The sequence below is a fragment of the Panthera uncia genome, chromosome X (genome assembly GCF_023721935.1).
Source record: "Panthera uncia isolate 11264 chromosome X, Puncia_PCG_1.0, whole genome shotgun sequence".
Taxonomy (NCBI): Eukaryota; Metazoa; Chordata; class Mammalia; order Carnivora; family Felidae; genus Panthera; species Panthera uncia.
This window is the reverse complement of record NC_064817.1, coordinates 73,857,605-73,880,738: the sequence shown is the minus strand read 5'-3', so window position 1 is coordinate 73,880,738 and position 23,134 is coordinate 73,857,605. Positions and strand designations below refer to the sequence as shown.

Genomic DNA, 23,134 nt, shown 5'->3' with positions numbered 1-23,134 from the left:
TTAATTGCACATTTCCTTGTGTCTGAGATGCTGTGCTAGGACTGAGACTGTAGGGACTAATCTAGGAGGTAAAGACAGAAACAAGCAATGAAACAAAAAAAATATATGAATATGGTATGAGAAATATTATTATATCACTAAAGTGTTGTTGTGACACAAAGAAAGGATTTTGCTGTCAAAATGGGGCTACAAAGATGACATAGCGTGTTTATACTCCAGTAAGTCTTTTATTTAGTCAGCATTTACTCCAATATGGGAGCATGAATCTGTTGTATATTTCAGACCACAAAGGAAGCAAAAATGGAGCTGAAATATATGTAATAAAATAACTCCAGACAAGGTCTGCAGACTTTCATTGATTATCCAATCCAATTGTGTGATCGTGGAGAATTCCTTCATCGTTTTTGGCCTCAGTTTCTTGAACTGTAAAATAATGAATTTAGACTAATTGCTATCTTGGGTCCCTTTTAGCAGGGATGAGATGACCTCTAAAGCTTGTGCCAGCTCTGGAGTTTTGGAAAATGATGTTTTGTGTTTTTGTTGTTGTTGTTCCCTCAAATTTTATACTCTCCTATTATTTAACTTTATTTCATACATTTTCGTCTATAATATTCCCTCTAGTCTGAGCTTTAATCATGATTAATCCTGTAAAGAAGTCAGAGTAGATAAAAACAAAAAAAAATCAGAGTTACTAATATCACATGGAAAGATGAGAGATATCAAAAGGTATAGTTGGTCATTAAAATTTATAATAATTGATTCAATTCATAAGAAATTAACACTGTTTATAGGAAACTTGACAGCTTTTATCTTGTAAGATGACACTAAATTAACTGAAGTGAAACCCATTTCATATTTACGTGAATCCTTAGGATTAATAGTGCTTTCAAATATGTTAATACAATTTTTCCCCATTGAATGGAAGAGTTTTAATTAAACTTTAATCTTTTGGTTTAATCCCTGGAGCCAACCTAGAAAACACTAATGTTTGTTTGTTTTTTCTTATTTTTTTTTTTTTACTTTTGTTTTTAACCCTAGAGGTTTTTAATCAACTGTAAAAATCCTTACAGCTCAAAGTTAAAGTGAATGCCACAGTGGTGGGGAGAAGAATAAAGGATTTATAAAATATGACTCATAAAACAGCAATGCTTTATAATATATCTATATATGTATAATATATAATTACACACACAGTACACACACACATAATCTTTAAAACTAATCATTGGGGAAAAGGTAATTGTAGTTTATCAAAAGTATTTTAAATATTTTAAAGGCATCAGAGTCTCTATAGCAACCAGGTTTTTTTTCCTTTCTACAGACTCATTAGTATGTCAAACATGAATACGAGGACGTGAAGATTTATAATTCAGCCTCGAAAAAAATGACCAGTGCAATACTATTTTATTAATTTCACTGGAAATAAAATGACAATGTAGTATTTGATGCTGAACTTCATAAGGGATATGAGAATGTCTATTTAGAAGAAAGTTAGGTACTGTGCTCCCTCACCCTGCCTACTTGCCTCCTCCTCCTGGCCACAATAACTAAATACATAAATAAGTGAAACCAAACCAAAACAAAACCATTCTATAATTCTTTAAGCAATGCTTCATAAACTTTTCTCACCCTAGTACCCCTAATGGAAGAGAAGATTGAACACACACCCTTAGGGATCTGTTGCAAGTGTGAAATTTCTTTGAAGTCATCTGTTTCATTTTTAAAAATTCATGTAGTTTTGAATTCTATTCCATAATATATATCTGTTTTAATATGAAAATTATGTGTTTCCCCAAAATCTCTGAGTTAACAGAGCTCGAGGAAAGTATGCTAAGTTTATGCTATAGATTTGTTTATTCTAAAACACAAAGTTTTAGAAGTTTAGCTAAAGAATAAACATGATTATAAAACGAATTTCTACACAGATTCCACATATTTCATACCTTCAGTTTTCCTCTCATAAAGGAAATGCTTTTGAAAAGCATTCCTGCTTTTTCAAAGATTAGACCATATGTTTTTGGTCAGTTAGTTTGAGGCGTATAACCATACTACACAACTTAAATAAATATAACTGCTATGCAAGAGAGAAAAGATTTTTACACTATCAAAATTTATACTTTGGTTCAAAAAATCCAAAAATATTAGAAAAAAGGTATTAGTAGTAATACGTAGTACACTATGAGTTACATAATTGAGTCATTAACTGAATTAGTTTCATCTTATCGATATCTCTATAGTTTAAACAGAAAGGTACTTTTTTTTTTATATGTAATTTATTGTCAAACTGGTTTCCATACAACACCCACTGATCATCCCAAAGGGTGCCCTCCTCAATGCCCATTACTTACTTTCCACTCTCTCCCACCCCCTATCAACCCTCAGCTTATTCTCAGTATTTAAGAGTCTCTTATGGTTTGCCTCCTTCCCTCTCTGTAACTTTCTATTTTCCCCCTTACCCTCTCCCCTGGTTTTCTGTTGAGTTTCTCAGGATCCACATATGAGTGAAAACATATGGGATCTGTCTTTCTCTGCCTGACTTACTTCACGTAGCATAAACACTCTGAAGTTTCATCCACATTGCTACAAATGGCCAGATTTCATTCTTTCTCATTGCCACGTAGTATTCCATTGTGTATATAAACCACACCTTCTTGATCCATTTGTCATCTGATGGACATTTATGCTCTTTCCAAAATTTGGCTATTGTTGAAAGGGCTTCTATAAACATTGGGGTACAAGTGCCCCTATAGATCAGCACTCCTTTATCCCTTGGGTGAAATCCTAGGAGTGCTATAGCTGGGTCATAGGGCAGATTTATTTTTAATTTTTTGAGGAACCTCCACACTGTTTTCCAGAGTGGCTGCACCAGTTTGCATTCCCACCAACACTGCAAGAAGGTTCCCGATTCTGCACAACCTCGCCAGCATCTATAGTCTCCTGATTTGTTCATTTTAGCTACTCTGACAGGCATGAGGTAGTATCTGAGTGTGGTTTTGATTTGTGCTTCCCTGATGAGGAGCGATGTTGAGCATCTTTTAATGTGCTTGTTGGCCATCCGGATGTCTTCTTAGAGAAGTGTGTATTCATGTCTCTGCCCATTTATTCACTGGATCATTTGATTTTTGGGTGTGGAGTTTGGTGAGTTCTTTATAGATTTTGGATACTAGCCCTTTGTCTGATATGTCATTTGCAAATATCTTTTCCCATTCCGTTGGTTGCTTTTAAAATTGTTGATTGTTTCCTTTGCAGTGCAGAAGCTTTTTATCTTCATGAGGTCCCAATAGTTCATTTGTGCTTTTAATTCCCTTGCCTTTGGGGATGTGTCAAGTAAGAAATTGCTACAGCTGAGGTCACAGAGGTTGTTTCCTGCTTTCTCCTATAGGGTTTGGATGGTTTCCTGTCTCACATTCAGGTCCTTTTTCCATTTTGAGTTTATTTTTGTGAATGGTGAGATAGTGGTCTAGTTTCATCATTCTGCATGTTACTGTCCAGTTCTCCCAGCATCATTTTGTTAAACAGACTGTCTTTTTTCCATTGGATATTCATTCCTGCTTTTTCAAAGATTAGTTGCCCATACATGTGTGGGTCTAATTCTGGGGTTTCTATTCTATTCCATTGGTCTATGTGTCTGTTTTTGTGCCAATACCATGCTATCTTGATGATTACAGCTTTGGAGTAGAGGCTAAAGTCTGGGATTGTGATGCCTCCTACTTTGGTCTTCTTCTTCAATATTACTTTGGCTATTGGGGCCTTTTGTGGTTCCATACGAATTTTAGGATTGCTTGTTCTAGTTTGAGAAGAATGCTGGTGTAATTTTGATTGGGATTGCATTGAATGTGTAGATAGCTTTGGGTAGTATTGACATTTTGGCAATATTTATTCTTCCAATCCATGAGCACGGAATTTTTTTCCATTTCTTTATATCTTCTTCAATTTCCTTCATAAGCTTTCTATAGTTTTCAGCATACGCATCTTTTACATCTTTCGTTGGGTTTATTCCTAGGTATTTTATGATTCTTGGTGCAATCGTGAATGAGATCATTTTCTTTGTCTTTCTGTTGCTTCATTATTAGTATATAAGAATGCAACTGATTTGTGTACATTGATTTTGTATCCTGCAACTTTGCTGAATTCATGTGTCAGTTCTAGCAGACTTTTGGCGGAGTCTATCAGATTTTCCATGTATAGTCTCAACTCATCTGCAAAAAGTGAAAGCTTGACTTAATCTTTGCCAATTTTGATGCATTTGATTTCCTTTTCTTGTCTGATTGCTGATGCTAGAACTTCCAACACGATGTTAAACAACAGTGGCGAGAGTGGACATCCCTGTCGTCTTCCTGATCTCAGGGAAAAAGCTCTCAGTTTTTCCCCATTGAGAATGATATTAGCTGTGGGCTTTTCATAAATGACTTTGATGATGTTTCAGTATGTTCCTTCTATCCCGACTTTCTTGAGGGTTTTTATTAAGAAATGATGCTGAGTTTTGTCAAATGCTTTTTCTGCATCAATTGACAGGATCCTATGGTTCTTATTTTTACTTTTATTAATGTGATGTATCACATTGATTGATTTCTGAATGTTGAAACAGCCCTGCATCCCAGGAATGAATCCCACTTGATCATTTTGTATAATTCTTTTTATATGCTGTTGAATTCGATTTGCTAGTATCTTATTGAGAATTTTTGCATCTATATTATTAAGGATATTGGCCTGTAGTTCTCTGTTTTTTCTGGGTCTCTCCCTGGTTTGGGAATCAAAGGAATGCTGGCTTCATAGAATGTGTATGGATGTTTTACTTCCCTTTCTAATTTTTTGAACAGCTTGAGAAGAATAGGTGGTATCTCTGCTTTAAATGTCTGGTAGAATTCCTCAGGGAAGCCATCTGGTCCTGGACTCTTATTTGTTGGGAGATTTTTGATAACTGATTCAATTTCCTCACTGCTTATGGTACTGCTCAAGTTTTCTATTTCTTACTGTTTGAGTTTTGGAAGTGTGGGGTGCTTAGAAATTTGTCCATTTATTCCAGGTAGTCCAGTTTGTTGGCAGATAATTTTTCACAGTATTCCCTGAGAATTGCTTGTATCTCTGAAGGACTGGTTGTAATAATTCCATTTTCATTCATGATTTTATATATTTGGGTCGTCTCCCTTTTCTTCTTGAGAAGGCTGGCTAGAGGTTTGTCAATTTTGTTTATTTTTTCAAAAAAAACAACTCTTGGTTTCATTGATCTGCTCTAAAGTTTTTTTTAGATCCTATATTGTTTATTTCTGCTCTGACCTTTACTATTTCTCTTCTTCTGCTGGGTTTTGGGTGTCGTTGCTCTTCTGCTTCTAGTTCCTTTAGGTGTCCTGTTAGATTTTGTATTTGGGATTTTTCTTGTTTCTTGAGATAGGCCTGGATTGCAATGTATTTTCCTCTCAGGACTGCCTTCACTGCATCCCAAAGTGTTTGGATTGTTGTATTTTCTTTTTTTTTCAATATATGAAGTTTACTGTCAAACTGGTTTCCATACAACACCCAGTGCTCGTCCCAATAGGTGCCCTCCTCACTAGCCATCACCCACCCTCCCCACCCTCCCACCCCCCATCAACCCTCAGTTTGTTCTCAGTTTTTAAGAGTCTCTTATGCTTTGGCTCTCTCCCACTCTAACTCTTTTTTTTTTTCCCTTCCACTCCCCCATGGTCTTCTGGTAAGTTTCTCAGGATCCACCTAAGAGTGAAAATATATGGTATCTGTCTTTCTCTGTATGGCTTATTTCACTTAGCGTAACACTCTCCAATTCCATCCATGTTGCTACAAAGGGCCATATTTCATTCTTTCTCATTGCCACGTAGTACTCCACTGTGTATATAAACCACAATTTCTTTATCCATTCATCAGTTGATGGACATTTAGGCTCTTTCCATAATTTGGTTATTGTTGACAGTGCTGCTATCAACATTGGGGTACAAGTGCCCCTAAGCATCAGTACTCCTGTATCCCTTGGGTAAATTCCTAGCAGTGCTATTGCTGGGTCATAGGGTAGGTCTATTTTTAATTTTCTGAGGAACCTCCACACTGTTTTCCAGAGTGGCTGCACCAGTTTGCATTCCCACCAACAGTGCAAGAGGGTTCCCGTTTCTCCACATCCTCGCCAGCATCTATAGTCTCCTGATTTGTTCATTTTGGCCACTCTGACTGGCGTGAGGTGATATCTGAGTGTGGTTTTGATTTGTATTTCCCTGATGAGGAGCGACGTTGAGCATCTTTTCATGTGCCTGTTGGCCATCCGCATGTCTTCTTTAGAGAAGTGTCTATTCATGTTTTCTGCCCATTTCTTCACTGGGTTATTTGTTTTTCAGGTGTGAAGTTTGGTGAGCTCTTTATAGATTTTGGATACTAGCCCTTTGTCCGATATGTCATTTGCAAATATCTTTTCCCATTCCGTTGGTTGCCTTTCAGTTTTGTTGGTTGTTTCCTTTGCTGTGCAGAAGCTTTTTATCTTCATAAGGTCCAAGTAATTCATTTTTGCTTTTAATTCCCTTGCCTTTGGGGATGTGTCGAGTAAGAGATTGCTACGGCTGAGGTCTGAGAGGTCTTTTCCTGTTTTCTCCTCTAGGGTTTGGTTGGTTTCCTGTCTCACATTCAGGTCCTTTATCCATTTTGAGTTTATTTTTGTGGATGGTGTGAGATAGTGGTCTAGTTTCAATCTTTTGCATATTGCTGTCCAGATCTCCCAGCACCATTTGACTGTCTTTTTTCCATTGGATGTTCTTTCCTGCTTTGTCAAAAGTAGGAAAAAGTCTTAGTTTTCCATACATTTATGGGTCTAGTTCTGGGGTTTCTATTCTATTCCATTGGTCTATGTGTCTGTTTTTGTGCCAATACCATGCTGTCTTGATGATTACAGCTTTGGAGTAGAGGCTAAAGTCTGGGATTGTGATGCCTCCTGCTTTGGTCTTCTTCAAAATTACTTTGGCTATTCGGGGCATTTTGTGGATCCATATGAATTTTAGAATTGCTTGTTCTAGTTTCGAGAAGAATGCTGGTGCAATTTTGATTGGGATTGCATTGAAAGTGTAGATAGCTTTGGGTAGTATTGACATTTTGACAATATTTATTCTTCCAATCCATGAACATGAAATGTTTTTCCATTTCTTTATATCTTCTTCAATTTCCTTCATAAGCTTTCTATAGTTTTCAGCATACACATCTTTTACGACTTTGGTTAGGTTTATCCCTAGGTATTTTATGATCCTTGGTGCTATTGTGAATGAGATCAGTGTCTTTATTTGTCTTTCTGTTGCTTCATTATTAGTGTATAAGAATGCAACTGATTTCTGTACATTGATTTTGTATCCTGCGACTTTGCTGAATTCATGTGTCAGTTCTAGCAGATTTTTGGTGGAGTCTATCAGGTTTTCCATGTATAATATCAACTCATCAGCAAAAAGTGAGAGCTTGACTTCATCGTTGCCAATTTTGATGCCTTTGATTTCCTTTTGTTGTCTGATTGCTGATGCTAGCACTTCCAACACTATGTTAAACATCAGCGGTGAGATTGGACATCCCTGTCGTGTTCCTGATCTCAGGGAAAGAGCTCTCAGTTTTTCCCCATTGAGGATGATTTTACCTGTGGGCTTTTCATAAATGGCTTTTATGATGTTTAAGTATGTTCCTTCTATCCCGACTTTCTCAAGGGTTTGTTTTAAGAAATGTTGCTGAATTTTGTCAAATGCCTTTTCTGCATCAATTGACAGGAACATATGCTTCTTATCTTTTCTTTTATTAATGTGATGTATCACGTTGACTGATTTGCGAATGCTGAACCAGCCCTGCATCCCAGGAATGAATTCCACTCGATCATGGTGATTAATTCTTTTTATATGCTGCTGAATTCTATTTGCTCGTATCTTATTGAGAATTTTTGCATCCATATTCATCAGGGATATTGGCCTGTAGTTCTCTTTTTTTACTGGGTCTCTGTCTGGTTTAGGAATCAAAGTAATACTGGCTTCATAGAATGAGTCTGGAAGTTTTCGTTCCCTTTCTATTTCTTGGAATAGCTTGAGAAGGATAGGTATTATGTCCGCTTTAAACAGTTCTGGTAGAACTCCCCTGGGAAGCCATCTGGTCCTGGACTCTTATTTGTTGGGAGATTTTTGATGACTGATTCAATTTCTTCACTGGTTATGGATCTGTTCAAAGTTTCTGTTTCCTCCTGACTGAGTTTTGGAAGCGTGTGGGCTTTTAGGAATTTGTCCATTTCTTCCAGGTTGTCCAGTTTGTTGGCATATAATTTTTCATAGTATTCCCTGAGAATTGCTTGTATCTCTGAGGGATTGGTTGTAATAATTCCATTTTCATTCATGATTTTATCTATTTGGGTCATCTCCCTTTTCTTTTTGAGAAGCCTGGTTAGAGGTTTATCAATTTTGTTTATTTTTTCAAAAAAACAACTCTTGGTTTCATTGATCTGCTCTACAGTTTTTTTTTTATTGTATATTGTTTATTTCTGCTCTGATCTTCATTATTTCTCTTCTTCTGCTGGGTTTAGGCTGTCTTTGCTGTTCTGCTTCTATTTCCTTTAGGTGTGCTGTTAGATTTTGTATTTGGGATTTTTCTTGTTTCTTGAGATAGGCCTGGATTGCAATGTATTTTCCTCTCAGGACCGCCTTCGCTGCATCCCAAAGCGTTTGGATTGTTGTATTTTCATTTTCATTTGTTTCCATATGTTTTTTAATTTCTTCTCTAATTGCCTAGTTGACCCATTCATTCTTTAGTAGGGTGTTCTTTAACCTCCATGCTTTTGGAGGTTTTCCAGACTTTTTCCTGTGGTTGATTTCAAGCTTCATAGCATTGTGGTCTGAAAGTATGCATGGTATGATTTCAATTCTTGTATACTTATGAAGGGCTGTTTTGTGACCCAGTATATGATCTATCTTAGAGAATGTTCCATGTGCACTCGAGAAGAAAGTATATTCTGTTGCTTTGGGATGCAGAATTCTAAAAATATCTGTCAAGTCCATCTGACCCAATGTATCATTCAGGGCCCTTGTTTCTTTATTGACCATGTTTCTAGATGATCTATCCATTTCTGTAAGTGGAGTGTTAAAGTCCCCTGCAATTACCACATTCTTATCAATAAGGTTGCTTATGTTTGTAATTGTTTTATATATTTGGTGGCTCCTGTATTCGGTGCATAGACATTTATAATTGTTAGCTCTTCCTGATGGATAGATCCTGTGATTATTGTATAATGCCCTTCTTCATCTCTTGTTACAGCCTTCAATTTAAAGTCTAATTTGATATAAGTATGGCTACTCCAGCTTTTTTTTGACTTCCAGTGGCATGATAAATAGTTCTCCATCCCCTCACTCTCAATCTGAAGGTGGCCTCAGGTCTAAAATGAGTCTCTTGTAGACAGCAAATAGATGGGTCTTGTTTTTTTATCCATTCTGATACCTATGTCTTTTGGTTGGCGCATTTAGTCCATTTACATTCAGTGTTATTATAGAAAGATATGGGTTTAGAGTCATTGTGATGTCCATAGGTTTCATGATTGTAGTGATGTCTGCGGTACTTTGTCTCACAGGATCCCCCTTAGGATCTCTTGTAGGGCTCGTTTAGTGGTGATGAAAAAAATATGGAACGCTTCACGAATTTGTGTGTCATCCTTGTGCAGGGGCCATGCTAATCTTCTCTGTATCATTCCAATTTTAGTATATGTGCTGCCGAAGCGAGCACTGGATTGTTGTATTTTCATTTTCATTTGTAGCCATATATTTTTAAATTTCTTCTCTAATTGCCTGGCTGACTCATTTATTCTTTAGTATGGCGTTCTTTAGCCTCCATGCTTTTGGAGGTTTTCCAGACTTTTTCCTGTGGTTGACTTCACATTTCATAGCATTGTAGTCTGAAAGTGTGCATGGTATGATCTCAATTCTTTTATACCTATTAAGGTCTGTTTTGTGACTCAGTATGTGATCTATCTTGGAGAATGTTCCATGTGCACTCAAGAAGAAAGTATATTCTGTTGCTTTGGGATGCAGAGTTCTAAATATATCTGTCAAGTCCATCTGATCCAATGTATCATTCAGGGCCCTTGTTTCTTTTTGATCCTGTGTCTAGATGATCTATCCATTGTTGTAAGTGGAGTATTAAAGTCCCCTGCCATGACCCCATTCTTATCAATAAGGTTGCTTATGTTTATGATTAATTGTTTTATATATTTGGGGGCTCCCATATTCGGTGCATAGACATTTATAATTGTCAGCTCTTCCTGATGGATACACCCTGTAATTATTATATAATGCCCTTCTTCATCTCTTGTTACAGCTTTTAATTTACAGTCTAGTTTGTCTGACGTAAGTATGGCTACTCCAGCTTTCTTTTGCCTTCCAGTAGCATCATAGACAGTTCTCCATCCCCTCACTTTCAATCTGAAGGTGGCCTCAGGTCTAAAATGAGTCTCTTTTAGACAGCAAATAGATGGGTCGTGTTTTCTTATCCATTCTGATACCCTATGTCTTTTGGTTGGCACATTTAGTCCATTTACGTTCAGTGTTATTATAGAAAGATATGGATTTAGAGTCATTGTGATTTCTGTAGGTTTCATGCTTGTAGTGATGTCTCTGGTACCTTGTGGTCCTTGCAACATTTCACTCACAGAATCCCCCTTAGGATCTGTTGTAGGGCTGGTTTAGTGGTGATGAATTCCTTCACGTTTTGTTTGTTTGGGAAGACCTTTATCTCTCCTGTTCTGAATGACAGACTTGCTGGATAAAGGATTCTCAGCTGCATAATTTTTCTGTTCATCACATTGAAGATTTCCTGCTATTCCTTTCTGTGCTGCCAAATTTCAGTTGATAGGTCTGCTATTATCCTTATATGTGTCTACCTTTTTATGTTAAGGCCCGTTTATCCCTAGCTGCTTTCAGAATTCTCTCTATATCCTTATATTTTGCCAGTTCCACTATGACATGTCATGCAGAAGATTGATTTAAGTTACGTCTGAAGGGAGTCCTCTGTGCCTCTTGGATTTCAATGCCTTTTTCCTTCCCCAGATTGAGGAAGTTCTCTGCACTGATTTGTTCAAGTACACCTTCAGCCCCTTTCTCTCTTCTTCTTCTGGAATTCCTATGATACAGATATTGTTCCATTTGATTCCATGAATTAGTTCTCTAATTCTCCCTTCTTATTCCTCGATTTTTTTCTCTTTTTCTCAGCTTCCTCTTTTTCCATAATTTTATCTTCTAATTCACCTATTCTCTCCTCTCCCTCTTCAATCTGAGCTGTGGTTGCCTCCATTTTATTTTGCACCTCATTTGTAGTATTTTTTAGTTCATCATGACTATTCTTTAGTCCCTTGGTCTCTGTAGCAATAGATTCTCTGCTGTCCTCTATGCTTTTTTCAAGCCCAGTATTTAATTTCATGACTATTATTCTAAATTCTTGTTAAGTTATATTGCTTCAATTGGTCTTGATCAATTCGTTAGCTGTCACTATTTACTGGAATTTCTTTTGATGAGAATTATTCCATTTCAGAATTTTCGCTAGTGTTCTGTCCCTTATGTGTTTTAAAAGTTTCTGGTGTGCTCTGTACCTGTGAGCACTGCTATATTAAAGGAGGGTCATATGCTGTCCAGGACCTGGCCCTTTTAGGAGGTGTTTTTTGGAGATTGTTACTTGCTCTCTGTTGTTGTGACTTTGGTTATTTTATTACCCTACTCGTAGTAATATTTTGGACCCTCCATCAGATGTGCTTTGATTTCTTGCTTGGGGTAGCCCTATCTTTTTCTAGCTTTCCCATTTTCTTCCTAGTAGATTCAGTCTCTTTTCCTCCCAGGCTCTGGTATTCAAAGTCCTTTGGCTTCTACACTTCTTTGTTTGAGAAATGCAGGAAGTGGGGATTCCCCCTACTTCTCCAACATATTGGCTTCTGCAACTCAAGGAAGTAGGTCAATGTGGTCAAGCCCCATGTCAGGCTCTGTGCAGACAGCTCAGAGCCTGGAGCCTGCCTCGGATTCTGTGTCTGCCTCTCTCTCTCTCTCTCTCTTTTTTTTTTTAAGGTTATCATTTCACATAAAGATAGTCCATCATCAAACAAAATGAATTATATAGTGCTCATCTGTTTGTTTTTTTACAGTTTGACTATATACATACTATGCACAGTTCTAGAGGTTACAGAATGTGTTTCAAACAACTTTGAACTCATATTAAGCAAACAAGACAAGTTGGATTCAAATACTAAGGAAAAGTATTGAACTGTAAACAAGAGGTACTTGGCTGACCTTTCACCATGCTTTGTTTTTATTCTCTGTAGACTAAATTCCTGAGTATTTCCTCCTAGGGATTCAGTAGCAAAACATTTAAAAAAATGGATTTTGAACAGGGATTTGACAAATGATAGTTGTCTTAGAGGACAGGGAAGTTGAGATTTCTAGGCATGGGATGCAGAATGAAATCATACACAGAGACAGGATTACTAGAAAGCAATAAAATGGCACAAGAGAAAATATGTCTCAGCACACTGAAATGAGAACTAGGAGGAGATTAAAGCGGGATGCAAAAAGGTGGAATGCACTTAATAATTTAAGTTGAGACTGAATTTAATAGGGAAAGAGAAAAAACTAGTCAAAATAACTTGAGAATGGGGATTGCTGTGGCCCAAACAGTGAGATAGGAAGAGGATTTCTGGCAACAGTCTTTTGAAAACACTGGCACGAAGAACACAGAAAAGCAGAAATAATCAAAGTACAACAGAGATTTTGCTTTTGATAGGAACAAAAAAGTTGGTGATACTGTAAAAGAAAAATATGAAAGGATTTACCAAAACCCCCACATAGGAAACAAATAGAACTGGATATAATACATAGTTGGCTGCAACTGTAGGAACTATAGGTGCCCTTATGATTATCCCCTTCTAACAAGACAATGGCAGTGACTACAATATTTGTAGTAGTATAACGAATATGATAACTACTACTAATAAAGATAGTGGTATAGCAACAGCTACATATTTACTATGTGCCAAGCCTTTTATTTAATGCTTTAAACACGTCAACTCATGTGATCTTCTTGTTACTATAATTCCCATTTTACAAATGAGGAAACAAAACTTGGGAAGTTACATTAGTAGCTCAAGGTTATAGAACTAAGTTATACAGCTAGGATTAGAACTTTGTAATATCTAACTCAGAAGGCTGTGATCTATAGGTTACCTTCATCAAATGCAGTGGTGGCTAAAAGTATGTATGAAATGATAAAGACAGAGACACAAATATATGACAATATAGATATATAGATAGATAAACTAGTATCTAGACTTAAAAATAAAGGTGATATAAACTTCATTATACATTTCATTACAGTTGTCCCAGATTATTTTGAATAAAAATGGTTATCAGATATATTTATCTAAAGTATCCTTGGTGTAAGAACTAAAAATTTAAAAATTAAAACTAAAAATCATCATCATAAATTAACATAATTTTATTTAAACACATTATTGATATACTTCTCATTATCTTTCTGGAGTTGAATCTACATATTGGACAAATAAAATTTAGAAAAAAATTATGGTAGAGGGCAATCAAACAGTAATAATAGGATGACATGATCGAATTTCAGAATTGGTCTTATTTGTGACATTTCTCATGTTTCCAATTATGAATTTTTTAAATATTGCTATTATCCTACATTAGTTACATATTAGCAGCAAATATGACTAGTCATAATGGTGTATATTTAAATGTAAGGGCCAAGATAAAGAAGTTCTTTAGAAAAGCAATTGCCAGTGAGTATAATTTTACATCATATCTTTAAGATTTTTTTTAACAAAAAGGAAAGTACTATGGAGTCATACTTTGTCTTCTTTTGTTATTCTGGTCCTGGGACCACAAAATGAGACACACTGGATTAAATTAAAGAAATACATTCAGGATTTGATTGACAATACCAGACAGGCAGAGATGACCACTGAACAATATTATACAAATAATATTCTGGGTTTCATAGACATACTTTTTTTCCCCCTTCAATGAACACTAACAGGTTTATATGGTTTGTAATAAACTTGGGAAATGTATATGCTTTTGAGTCTTTACTGAAAATTCTCAGAGTTATAGAGAAATGGAATTAATATAGTGTGATTTCAAATATAAGATTTATGGCATAGCTTTCTTACCTGAGGGAAAATGTACTTCTCCTTCTCCACATATATATAATCTCACTTTCAACCATTCTTTCACCCATCTTAACATATTGTGCCACTGTGTCTTATTCATATTATTTGCTCACATGTCTCTTTTCCATGTCTGTAAAAATCCTGTGCTCAAGCTTCACACTTTGACCTCTTCCAGGAAGCCTTCTCTTATCTACACATTCAAAAGGAACTTCTTATGTCATTTAAATTATAGTACAGTATCTTTTTGTGTAGTACTTCTCATATTCATCCTTATTTTATAAACTATGTGGATATATGTCTTTTTTTACCTTCTAGATTTTAAATATATTCAAGCAAGAACTGTCCCACCATCATATTGATATCATCAAAAGGCTCATGGTATGGTTCCTTTGCAAACAATATACACTTAAGTGATTATGTAATGAATGAATGAACATACTATCTCATAAGAGATATGAAAGCTCAAATAACCTAGCAGTATTAAAAAATTAAGTAAGTAAAAAGTAGGTCATTAAAATGCACTATATTGTCAAATATATGCTAATGGAAATTATCTTCCTGCTTTTCTTATATCCATAAACAGAAAAATATGGTTAATAAGTTTATTTAATATTACCACATAAAATATAATACTTAGGCGAGGAATAGTCTCGAAAAAAGCTACAAATCAATTACCTTTGCTTGCACTTTCAACATGTTCCAGTTCTTCAGGAAATTTCAGGATATCCCGGTATTTTTCCTCACAAATTTCAGCAATAAAATGCAAGAGGGTTGTTTTTTGATCTGCTGACTTAGTATCTCTGATCTGGAATAAAATAACAATATTTTGGGTAATATAAATATAGATTTTTTCTTCAACAAGTGAAATAAATGAACTCAATTTATTATAATTAATTTAAAATTTAAAAAAAGTTAGTTGGTAGCTCCCTAATGGGGTCTAGCGACAGTGCTCTAGATTTTAAAATGAACACCATATTTTAAAAGAAACATGACCCAAAAAAGAGAAACTTTAAATTTTAATATATAGATTTTAAAAGTCTAAATTATTATGGCAAAAAATGAACTATTCTCTGAGAAAAGAGCATTAATTCAAGTACTGTTAAGTACAGTCTTAGTTAATGCGTGCTTATGTTGTCAGTATTTGTATTTGCTTTATCACAGAAATGTATTACTGAAAGCTGGATTTATTTGTGAGCTTTTATATTTATTTGTAACCATTACGGATACAAATTAATAGAAAGTAGTAAGTACATTTTTGTTTTCCTTTACTTGGGTAGGACATCAAAAAAGAAAAACTGAAAACTTCTTATGCTGATTTAAAATAGAATCTGAGAGGCGCCTGGGTGGCTCAGTCGGTTAAGCGTCCGACTTCAGCTCAGGTCACGATATCGTGGTCCGTGAGTTCAAGCCCCGCGTGGGGCTCTGGGCTGATGGCTCAGAGCCTGGAGCCTGCTTCCGATCCTGTGTCTCCCTCTATCTCTGCCCCTCCCCCATTCATGCTCTGTCTCTCTCTGTCTCAAAAATAAATAAAACATTAAAAAAAATTTTAATAAAATAGAATCTGAGCACATAATTGTAATGACTTTTGTCCTGTTTACATATGGTATTTCTTTTTCAGAGACAACTTTAGAAAAGAGATGCTATAGTTAGAATGATAAAAATCTTTAAAATATAGGATAAAATATCTATGATGAAAATCTAAGCTTTGTCTTTACTATAACACTCATACTAGACCAAGCTGCAAAAGAAATCAAGGATTTACCTACAAACAAAGGATAAATATAGAATAAAGTATAAAGTTTTCTCATTTTTATTGGATGTTTTTAATTCTATAATCCTTAGATGATGGGTTTTCCTACTGATAGCCATACTGATACAGGGTTTTTAGCTTTAAGGATAACTCTGTTTAGAATAAATGTATACTCTTCCCCAACAGGTTTATGAAAGGTTGTGGAAGATAGGGAATTAACAGAATAATTTAATATTTACTGTTTTAGTGACTGAGGAAAAAATCACATTTAAACAATCAGACCCATACTGAATCTGTTTTGTACTACAGCTTTTTAACAATTATTTATGTCGCTGTGATAAGAAGAACTTAAAAGAAATACTAGTCTCAAGGCTCAAAACAAAGCCACAGGAGGTATTATGTTGACAAGTCAGGTGGTGACAAGGTCATGATGATTTCTTTTAGAATTTCTGGGATTACTTTATCCCACATAGGTGAAATATTTAAAATTTTGCATTATCTTGTTGCTCCCCCTAACAATTTCAAGTACTACAAGGCTGAAATGACACAATTTAAGGACAAGCTATAAATAAGAACAAACAGCATCAAAATCTCAAGGGCAACTTGTATTAACCAAGGTGTTTAATCTAAAGGATTCAATGGGAGGCTCATTTTCCTAAAGAGAGGTCTTTACCTGGGATTATGGTGGTATATGTTTACAAAGTGCATCATTTTCAGAGTATGCTGGATATTACAAATTATAAGAAAGTTCACATTTTCTTTTTTTCTTACAAAATACTTGAATTCCTAAATCTTAAAAACATTAGTTGCTTAGGTAAAATAGAAGGTACATCTTTCTGAAGGGAAAGAAATTGACCTATATTTTATAAACTCTGTGGAGACTATACAGATGCACACACACCACCACCACCACCAACAACAACAAAAACCTACCAAATTTGTCAGGAAATCAAATTGTACAAATACATATATTGAAGTATTTTATTTTATTATTTCTTAATATTTATTTAGAAAAATAGAGCATGAGCGGGGGAGGGCCAGAGAGAGACGGAGACACAGAATCTATAGCTGGCTCCAGCCTCCAAGCTGTCATCACAGAGCTTGACACGGGGCTCAAACCCAGAAACTGCAAGATCATGACCTGAGCCAAAGTCAGATGCCCAACTGAGCCACCCAGGTGCCCCTATATTTAAGTATTTTAAATGCCCATGGCCAATACTGGAAAGGAAAACACAAAAATAGAAAAATAGCATTGTGCTCATATGTCAATTTTATGGGTGATTTAAAAACCAGCTTTTGGCATGTATATTTATGAAAGCTTAATTTTCAGAAACAGCTTTTAATTAATAAATATTTATTCAGAATCAGGTCCATTAACTTAATTTCTGTTAAGAAATTTAGTAAAATCAATGGTTACATTCCAAAAAGATAAATGAAACATAACATTTTGGTTAAATAAATATCTTGGTATCTTTGTTCAAATCAGAAAGACCTGCAGACAAAGCATGGATATGCTTTAAAAAAAAAAATCTGTAATATCCCCTTCAAAGCATGGACAAACATGGACAAGTGCTTGTTTTGTCAAACCGAGAAATATCTTAGTTGTTATGGGAAACAAATTGCTAAATCTGTATCGCAATATTTATTTTTTAAATAACTTCACACAGACAGTCTATTTTAAGGTTTCAAACTGGCAGGGAATAATTGTGACAAATATGTATTCTTTGTAATTTTTCTCTATATGTATGACCCTTAGCCCAGCCATTTAAAAATGAATATATACTGTTAAAATAAAGGGGAACATAATTTTTACTTATTAAAGTATGTTTGCTTTTTATTACCATGTCTTCAGCCTCTCTTACTGCATCTGCACCATTCATGCATTAGGCATTGTCTCTCTCTCTCTCAGGACCTATTGTATTGTTCAATGTCAGCACAGAAGGCAACCAAGAACATTCACCTTCATAAGTTCTAATGGTTAATGGCATTTATCCAATAATTTGCTCTTCCAAGTACACTAGTTGGATATATACATCTCTTGGGGTAATATAATCTAATATGAATATGTGTAAAATCGCTTCCAAAATGTTTGAGTTAGTTTATTAAGAAATAAAACTGGTTTCCAGTTGATATCTAGTTAACTTTAAATTATGATAATTTTACATTAACATCAAATATTCTAATAATACTTGTCCAGATTGCCCAAATCTCAGTAGTGGCGATACTGTCAACATTTCAAGGTTTGTTTCCACCAGGAGCCAAGTGCCTTTTGGCAACCCTGCCTGTGATTTCCCTGTCTCCCTCTCACCAGCCACAATTAGGCATAAGTACAAGATAGATATATGACTTCTCTTTATAAGTTACAAAATGATGATGGAAAAAATACTCACCCTATAATCTTATGTCTTGTATATATTGCCACATAATAAAAATACAAACAGCGGTTCCAGAAATTGGAAATTGAAAGAGTTAAAAATGCATTATAATATTTTAATAAGCTGAGTCATCAGCTAATGATAACAATAAAAGGAAGATAGAGCAATTCACTATAGTCACTGATAAAGTACCATCAGTTAATAAAATATAGAATGATTTTAATTATAATCATATGACCAATAAATGTTCCTCATAAAGATTAATAACTAAATTTATACTAATTGTATCTACCTAATCTTTAATAGCTTTCTGAAATGGTACATGAATATAAGATACCTATGACAGAATAGCAAATATCTATAGCAAATTTGGATAGTTTCTCTTTTTTCTTATAAAAACGAATGTTATATTATGAAACATAGTGTTTGCATTTGACGTGTTCCAATATATTTCAACCACTATAGGTTAGGCAGATAGCAAGATATCTGAATAACTAATTGCCATGTAAGAGATTTTTTATTTTAAATACTTTCATTCAAGCCTGAAAATCTAGTATTTGCCCTATCTTTGAAATTAGGCAGTTCTGAGCACATAGAAGCCAGCACACAGAGAGCCTGAGACAACATTTTAATCATGTACATTTGCCACACTCAATCTTTTTGTGAAGGACCCCGTCTGTAGGTAATTTTCTCCTCTTCTGAGATTTAAGCCTATTTCTTCTTGCTCTGTCCTCAGTGGGAACTGAAAATAACTGGTCACTGTACTCTGTATAACCACCTCTCACAAAGTGAAAGGTCCCTTCTCAATGTGTTCTGTTCTTTAAACTAAACAATTTTAGTAAATTTAGCCTCTCCACACAGATCTTACTTTTCAGATGTTTTTTTTTTGAAAAGATAAGAATCCACTCAAATTCTCATTACAAAGTCTCCCCTCTTCTACTAGAAAAGACTAAAAACTTCTTTGTTTTGCATACAAGGCTCTTTGAGAGCTGTCCCTTGCCTACCTTTCTAATATGTCCTCTGCTGCTTTTTGAGGCACGCCCATCTCTTTGTTCTGATTACAAATGCATGAACATACCATTTGACGTCATACCATTATGCTTTTCCACATCTTGTTCTCTCGAGAGGCCCCCTCCTTCTCCCTTCTTTTTTCTGTCAGGTGAATACCTACTTGTATTTCACGACTATTCAACTATCAACATCTGTTTGAAGACTTTTCTATCTTAGGAATAATTAATGGATTTTTTTGAGCCATTTTCCTTCACTATAAACATTTTAACACAGTAGTTTTTTTTTTTTCCAATCAATATGAGCTCTTTCAAGGTTAGAGACCCTCCCTGTTTTCTTAATTTTTATCCAAAGTACCTGGGAGAATGCTAAAGCATACTAGGTAGGCAATATACGTTTCTGAATGAAGATTTTTCCCCACATAAGTTCTCACTTGTGTGGGTTATAAGAGTAATACTTCTAAATTAAACTTTATTCGTGTGTGTGTGTGTATGTGTGTGTGTGTGTGTGTGTGTGTGTGTGTGTGTATGTGTGAGTGTACACACCCATACATATACAGAAAGGTTGATTACAAAGCCCAGACTTTTCCAGGACATCATATTTGTTGAGAGTTAGGTGGGAGTGAGTGCCAGAATAAAGTTATCTTGTGTCTCTTAGGAATGGAGCACCATATGGTTGTAAGCTAAGCAAGTTAGAAGCAAAGCAAATATAAATGTAGAAGTACATCCAGTGATCCACTGTGGGCTATGGATTGTGCTGAACAATAAAGATCAGAGACAAATGATGCATGGTACCTTTGAAGTCTCAGGGAGCTCAGAATTTTGGGAAAAAACACAAAATTGTACAGAAAAGAGAAGATATAGGAGAGTAACTTGGTGGCAAATATTAAGGACTGCTAAAAGTAAAGTAACTAGGATATATGTAAAAAAGGTGAAGAAAACAAATTCAAGACACATTGTGAAGACAAACAGGATTAAGTCAGTGAAAAAGAATATTTGGAATGAGGGAAAGGGAATAATCAAGTTTTAAACTCTGGTGATTAAATTAATGAGTGATCATGTTGGTGACAAAGAAAGTGATGACTCTCAAATGGGCTCGCTTTAGGAAGGAGGTGGTAGCTCATCTTTTATACGTAAGTGGTAACTATGTGGAGATAGTGTATGAGAAGGTAGAATGGCATTCCACTTTCTCTGCTTCATTTTATCCTATATGATTCAACCTATGCATGCTTCTTGAAAATGAATATGAGCATGCTATTCTCTTCCTTCAACGAATCCAATGGTTCTTTACAACTTATGTAATAAAATTCAAATTTCTAATCAGAATAGTTACTGAGCACAGACTTTGGATTCAGACAGAAATGGGTTTGAACCTTGACACTACCATTCACTAGCTGTATGACCTTGGGGAAGTTACTTAGACATTTTATGTCTCAGCTTTTTTATCTATAACATAGGCATTAGATAAGTACGTATGATCAAAGAATTACAGAATTAATCCAGATTAACCATGATCATTATCCAGATTAAAAGTGAGGAGAGCCTACTTTAGCTTTTCATCTTCACAAAGAGTAAGTTATTGCCACAACCTGAAAGGCCCTCAGTGATCCGGCCCCATTACCACAGTGATTGTGTCTGTAGCTATTATCTGTTAGTATCCCCTTCAACCATGCTTGCTTCCTACCTCTTTGAAATCACCACACATGTGTCTTACTCAGAGCCTCTGCTAGTGCTTTCTGAGTGGAAGCTTTCACTTTTACTTTTAGCATGGCTAGCTCCTTCCCTTCTTTTAAGACCTATACTCAAAAGTCACTTTCTCATTCTAAACAAAAATTTGCAATCCACTCTCCCTTACTTCCTCTTACGTCCTCCCACCTTTACTTTTATCCATAGCACTGAGCTCGAATATATTATATTTTCTATTTACTTAATCTCAAATATACCATATACTCCATTTACTTATTTACTCATTCTTATTGCTCTCCACTAGAATATTATCTACACAAGTACGGGGATTTGTTGATCTGCTCTGTTCACATTTACATACACACCATCTAGAACAATAGCTCACACATAATAGGCACTTAATACATATTTGTTGAATTATGAATGGGTGAAGAGTTCTATCCATTTGCTTCAGTTATTCATGACCTTAGTTCTTCAGGACCTTAGATGTTCTTCTTTCATTAGATGGTAGTATGATCATTTAAGGGTAAAAGGAACCAGCATCTGTTACCCATCTATCAGGTGCCTATGGGTCAGAGACTTTGAGAAGTGCTTTATATGCATTACCTTTGTGTGTGTAGTCAATTTAAATATTTACTGCGACTTAGAAGATAGCAGCAGAGTAGGAGGATGCTAGGCTTGCCTCATCTCATGAATGGAACAAGATAACTATCAAACCATCCTAAATACCCCAGGAATTGACCTGAGGACTGAAAGAACAAACTCCACAACTAAAAGCAGAGAAGAAGTCACATCGAAGGAGGTAGGAGGTGCAGAGACTCAGTTCTCAGGAAAGAAACAGAGCATGGCCACTGCAGTGGGAAGAGAGAGCCATGGTGACATACAGGATCAGAGACAGACTAACATATAGGGAAATTCACGGGGAAAACAAATCCGCATAGCAATTGGATTGGAAAATGAGAGGCACTGAATTTCATAACTTCTGGCAAAAAGAAGGATTTAAAGCCTGGAATTTTAAACGTCAGCGGGCTTCACTGGGATAGAGATGAGAGGGCACTGAGCTGCTTTCGGGGGGAGGGCAGGAAAACAACCAGTGGGCACAGAGCAGGGAAACAGTGATCTGAAGAGTGCCTGAGGATCAAGGTACAGAGGTGATTTGCTTATCTCAGAGATCCATCCTGGAGAGACCCCTCCAGGAACAAGGAACAGGCAAGTGCCATTTCTCTCCCTTGCCCCACAGCATAAGTACAGAGACCTCTGTGAGGACGAGCACAGCACCAACACTCTCTATGTAACTTGCTTACACCAAGCCTTACCACGCCCCTCACTGCACTCCAGTAGAACTGCCTTTATCTTTTTTTTTAGGAGTTCATTTATTCTTTTTTTAATATAAAATTTATTGTCAAATTGGTTTCCATACAACACCCAGTGCTCATCCCAACAGGTGCCCTCCTCAATACCCATCACCCACCCTCCCCACCCTCCCAACCCCCATCAACCTTCAGTTTGTTCTCAGTTTTTAAGAGTCTCTTGTGGTTTGGCTCCTTCCTCTCTAACTTTTTTTTTGTTGTTTTTTACTTCCCCTCCCCCATGGTCTTCTGTTAAGTTTCTCGGGATCCACATATGAAAAAACATATGGTATCTGTCTTTCTCTGTATTATTTATTTCACTTACCATAACAATCTCCAGTTCCATCCACGTGGCTACAAAAGGCCAGATTTCATTCTTTTTCGTTGCCACGTAGTGTTCCAATGCATATATAAACCACAATTTCTTTATCCATTCGTCAGTTGATGGACATTTACACTCTTTCCATAATTTGGCTATTGTTGAAAGTACTGCTATAAATAAGGGGGTACAAGTGCCCCTATGCATCAGCACTCCTCTATCCCTTGGGTAAATTCCTAGCAGTCCTATTGCTGGATCATAGGGTAGATCTATTTTTCATTTTTTGAGGAACCTCCACACTGTTTTCCAGAGCGGCTGCACCAGTTTGCATTCCTACCAACAGTGCAAGACGGTTCCCATTTCTCCACATCCTCGCCAACATCTGTAGTCTCCTGATTTCCTCATTTTAGCCAATCTGACTGGCGTGAGGTGATATCTGAGTGTGGTTTTGATTTGTATTTCCCTGATGAGGAGCGACGTT

The 23,134-nt window shown here is 35.9% G+C and overlaps 1 protein-coding gene and 1 non-coding gene across 7 annotated transcripts in view; both read right to left on the bottom strand.

Annotated features, from left to right (window-relative positions):
- Positions 1 to 23,134, bottom strand: part of DIAPH2 (diaphanous related formin 2) — a 974,644-nt gene that overhangs the window by 445,334 nt on the left and 506,176 nt on the right. For all 6 annotated transcript variants that reach the window (XM_049644714.1, XM_049644715.1, XM_049644712.1 and 3 more), the window contains one exon: positions 14,843 to 14,972. In XM_049644714.1, the coding sequence (XP_049500671.1) occupies positions 14,843 to 14,972 (130 nt within the window). The remainder of the gene's footprint in view (positions 1 to 14,842; positions 14,973 to 23,134) is intronic.
- LOC125932509 (U6 spliceosomal RNA) lies at positions 9,620 to 9,726 on the bottom strand. The gene has a single exon (XR_007460653.1). It is a non-coding gene; the product is annotated as a U6 spliceosomal RNA (small nuclear RNA).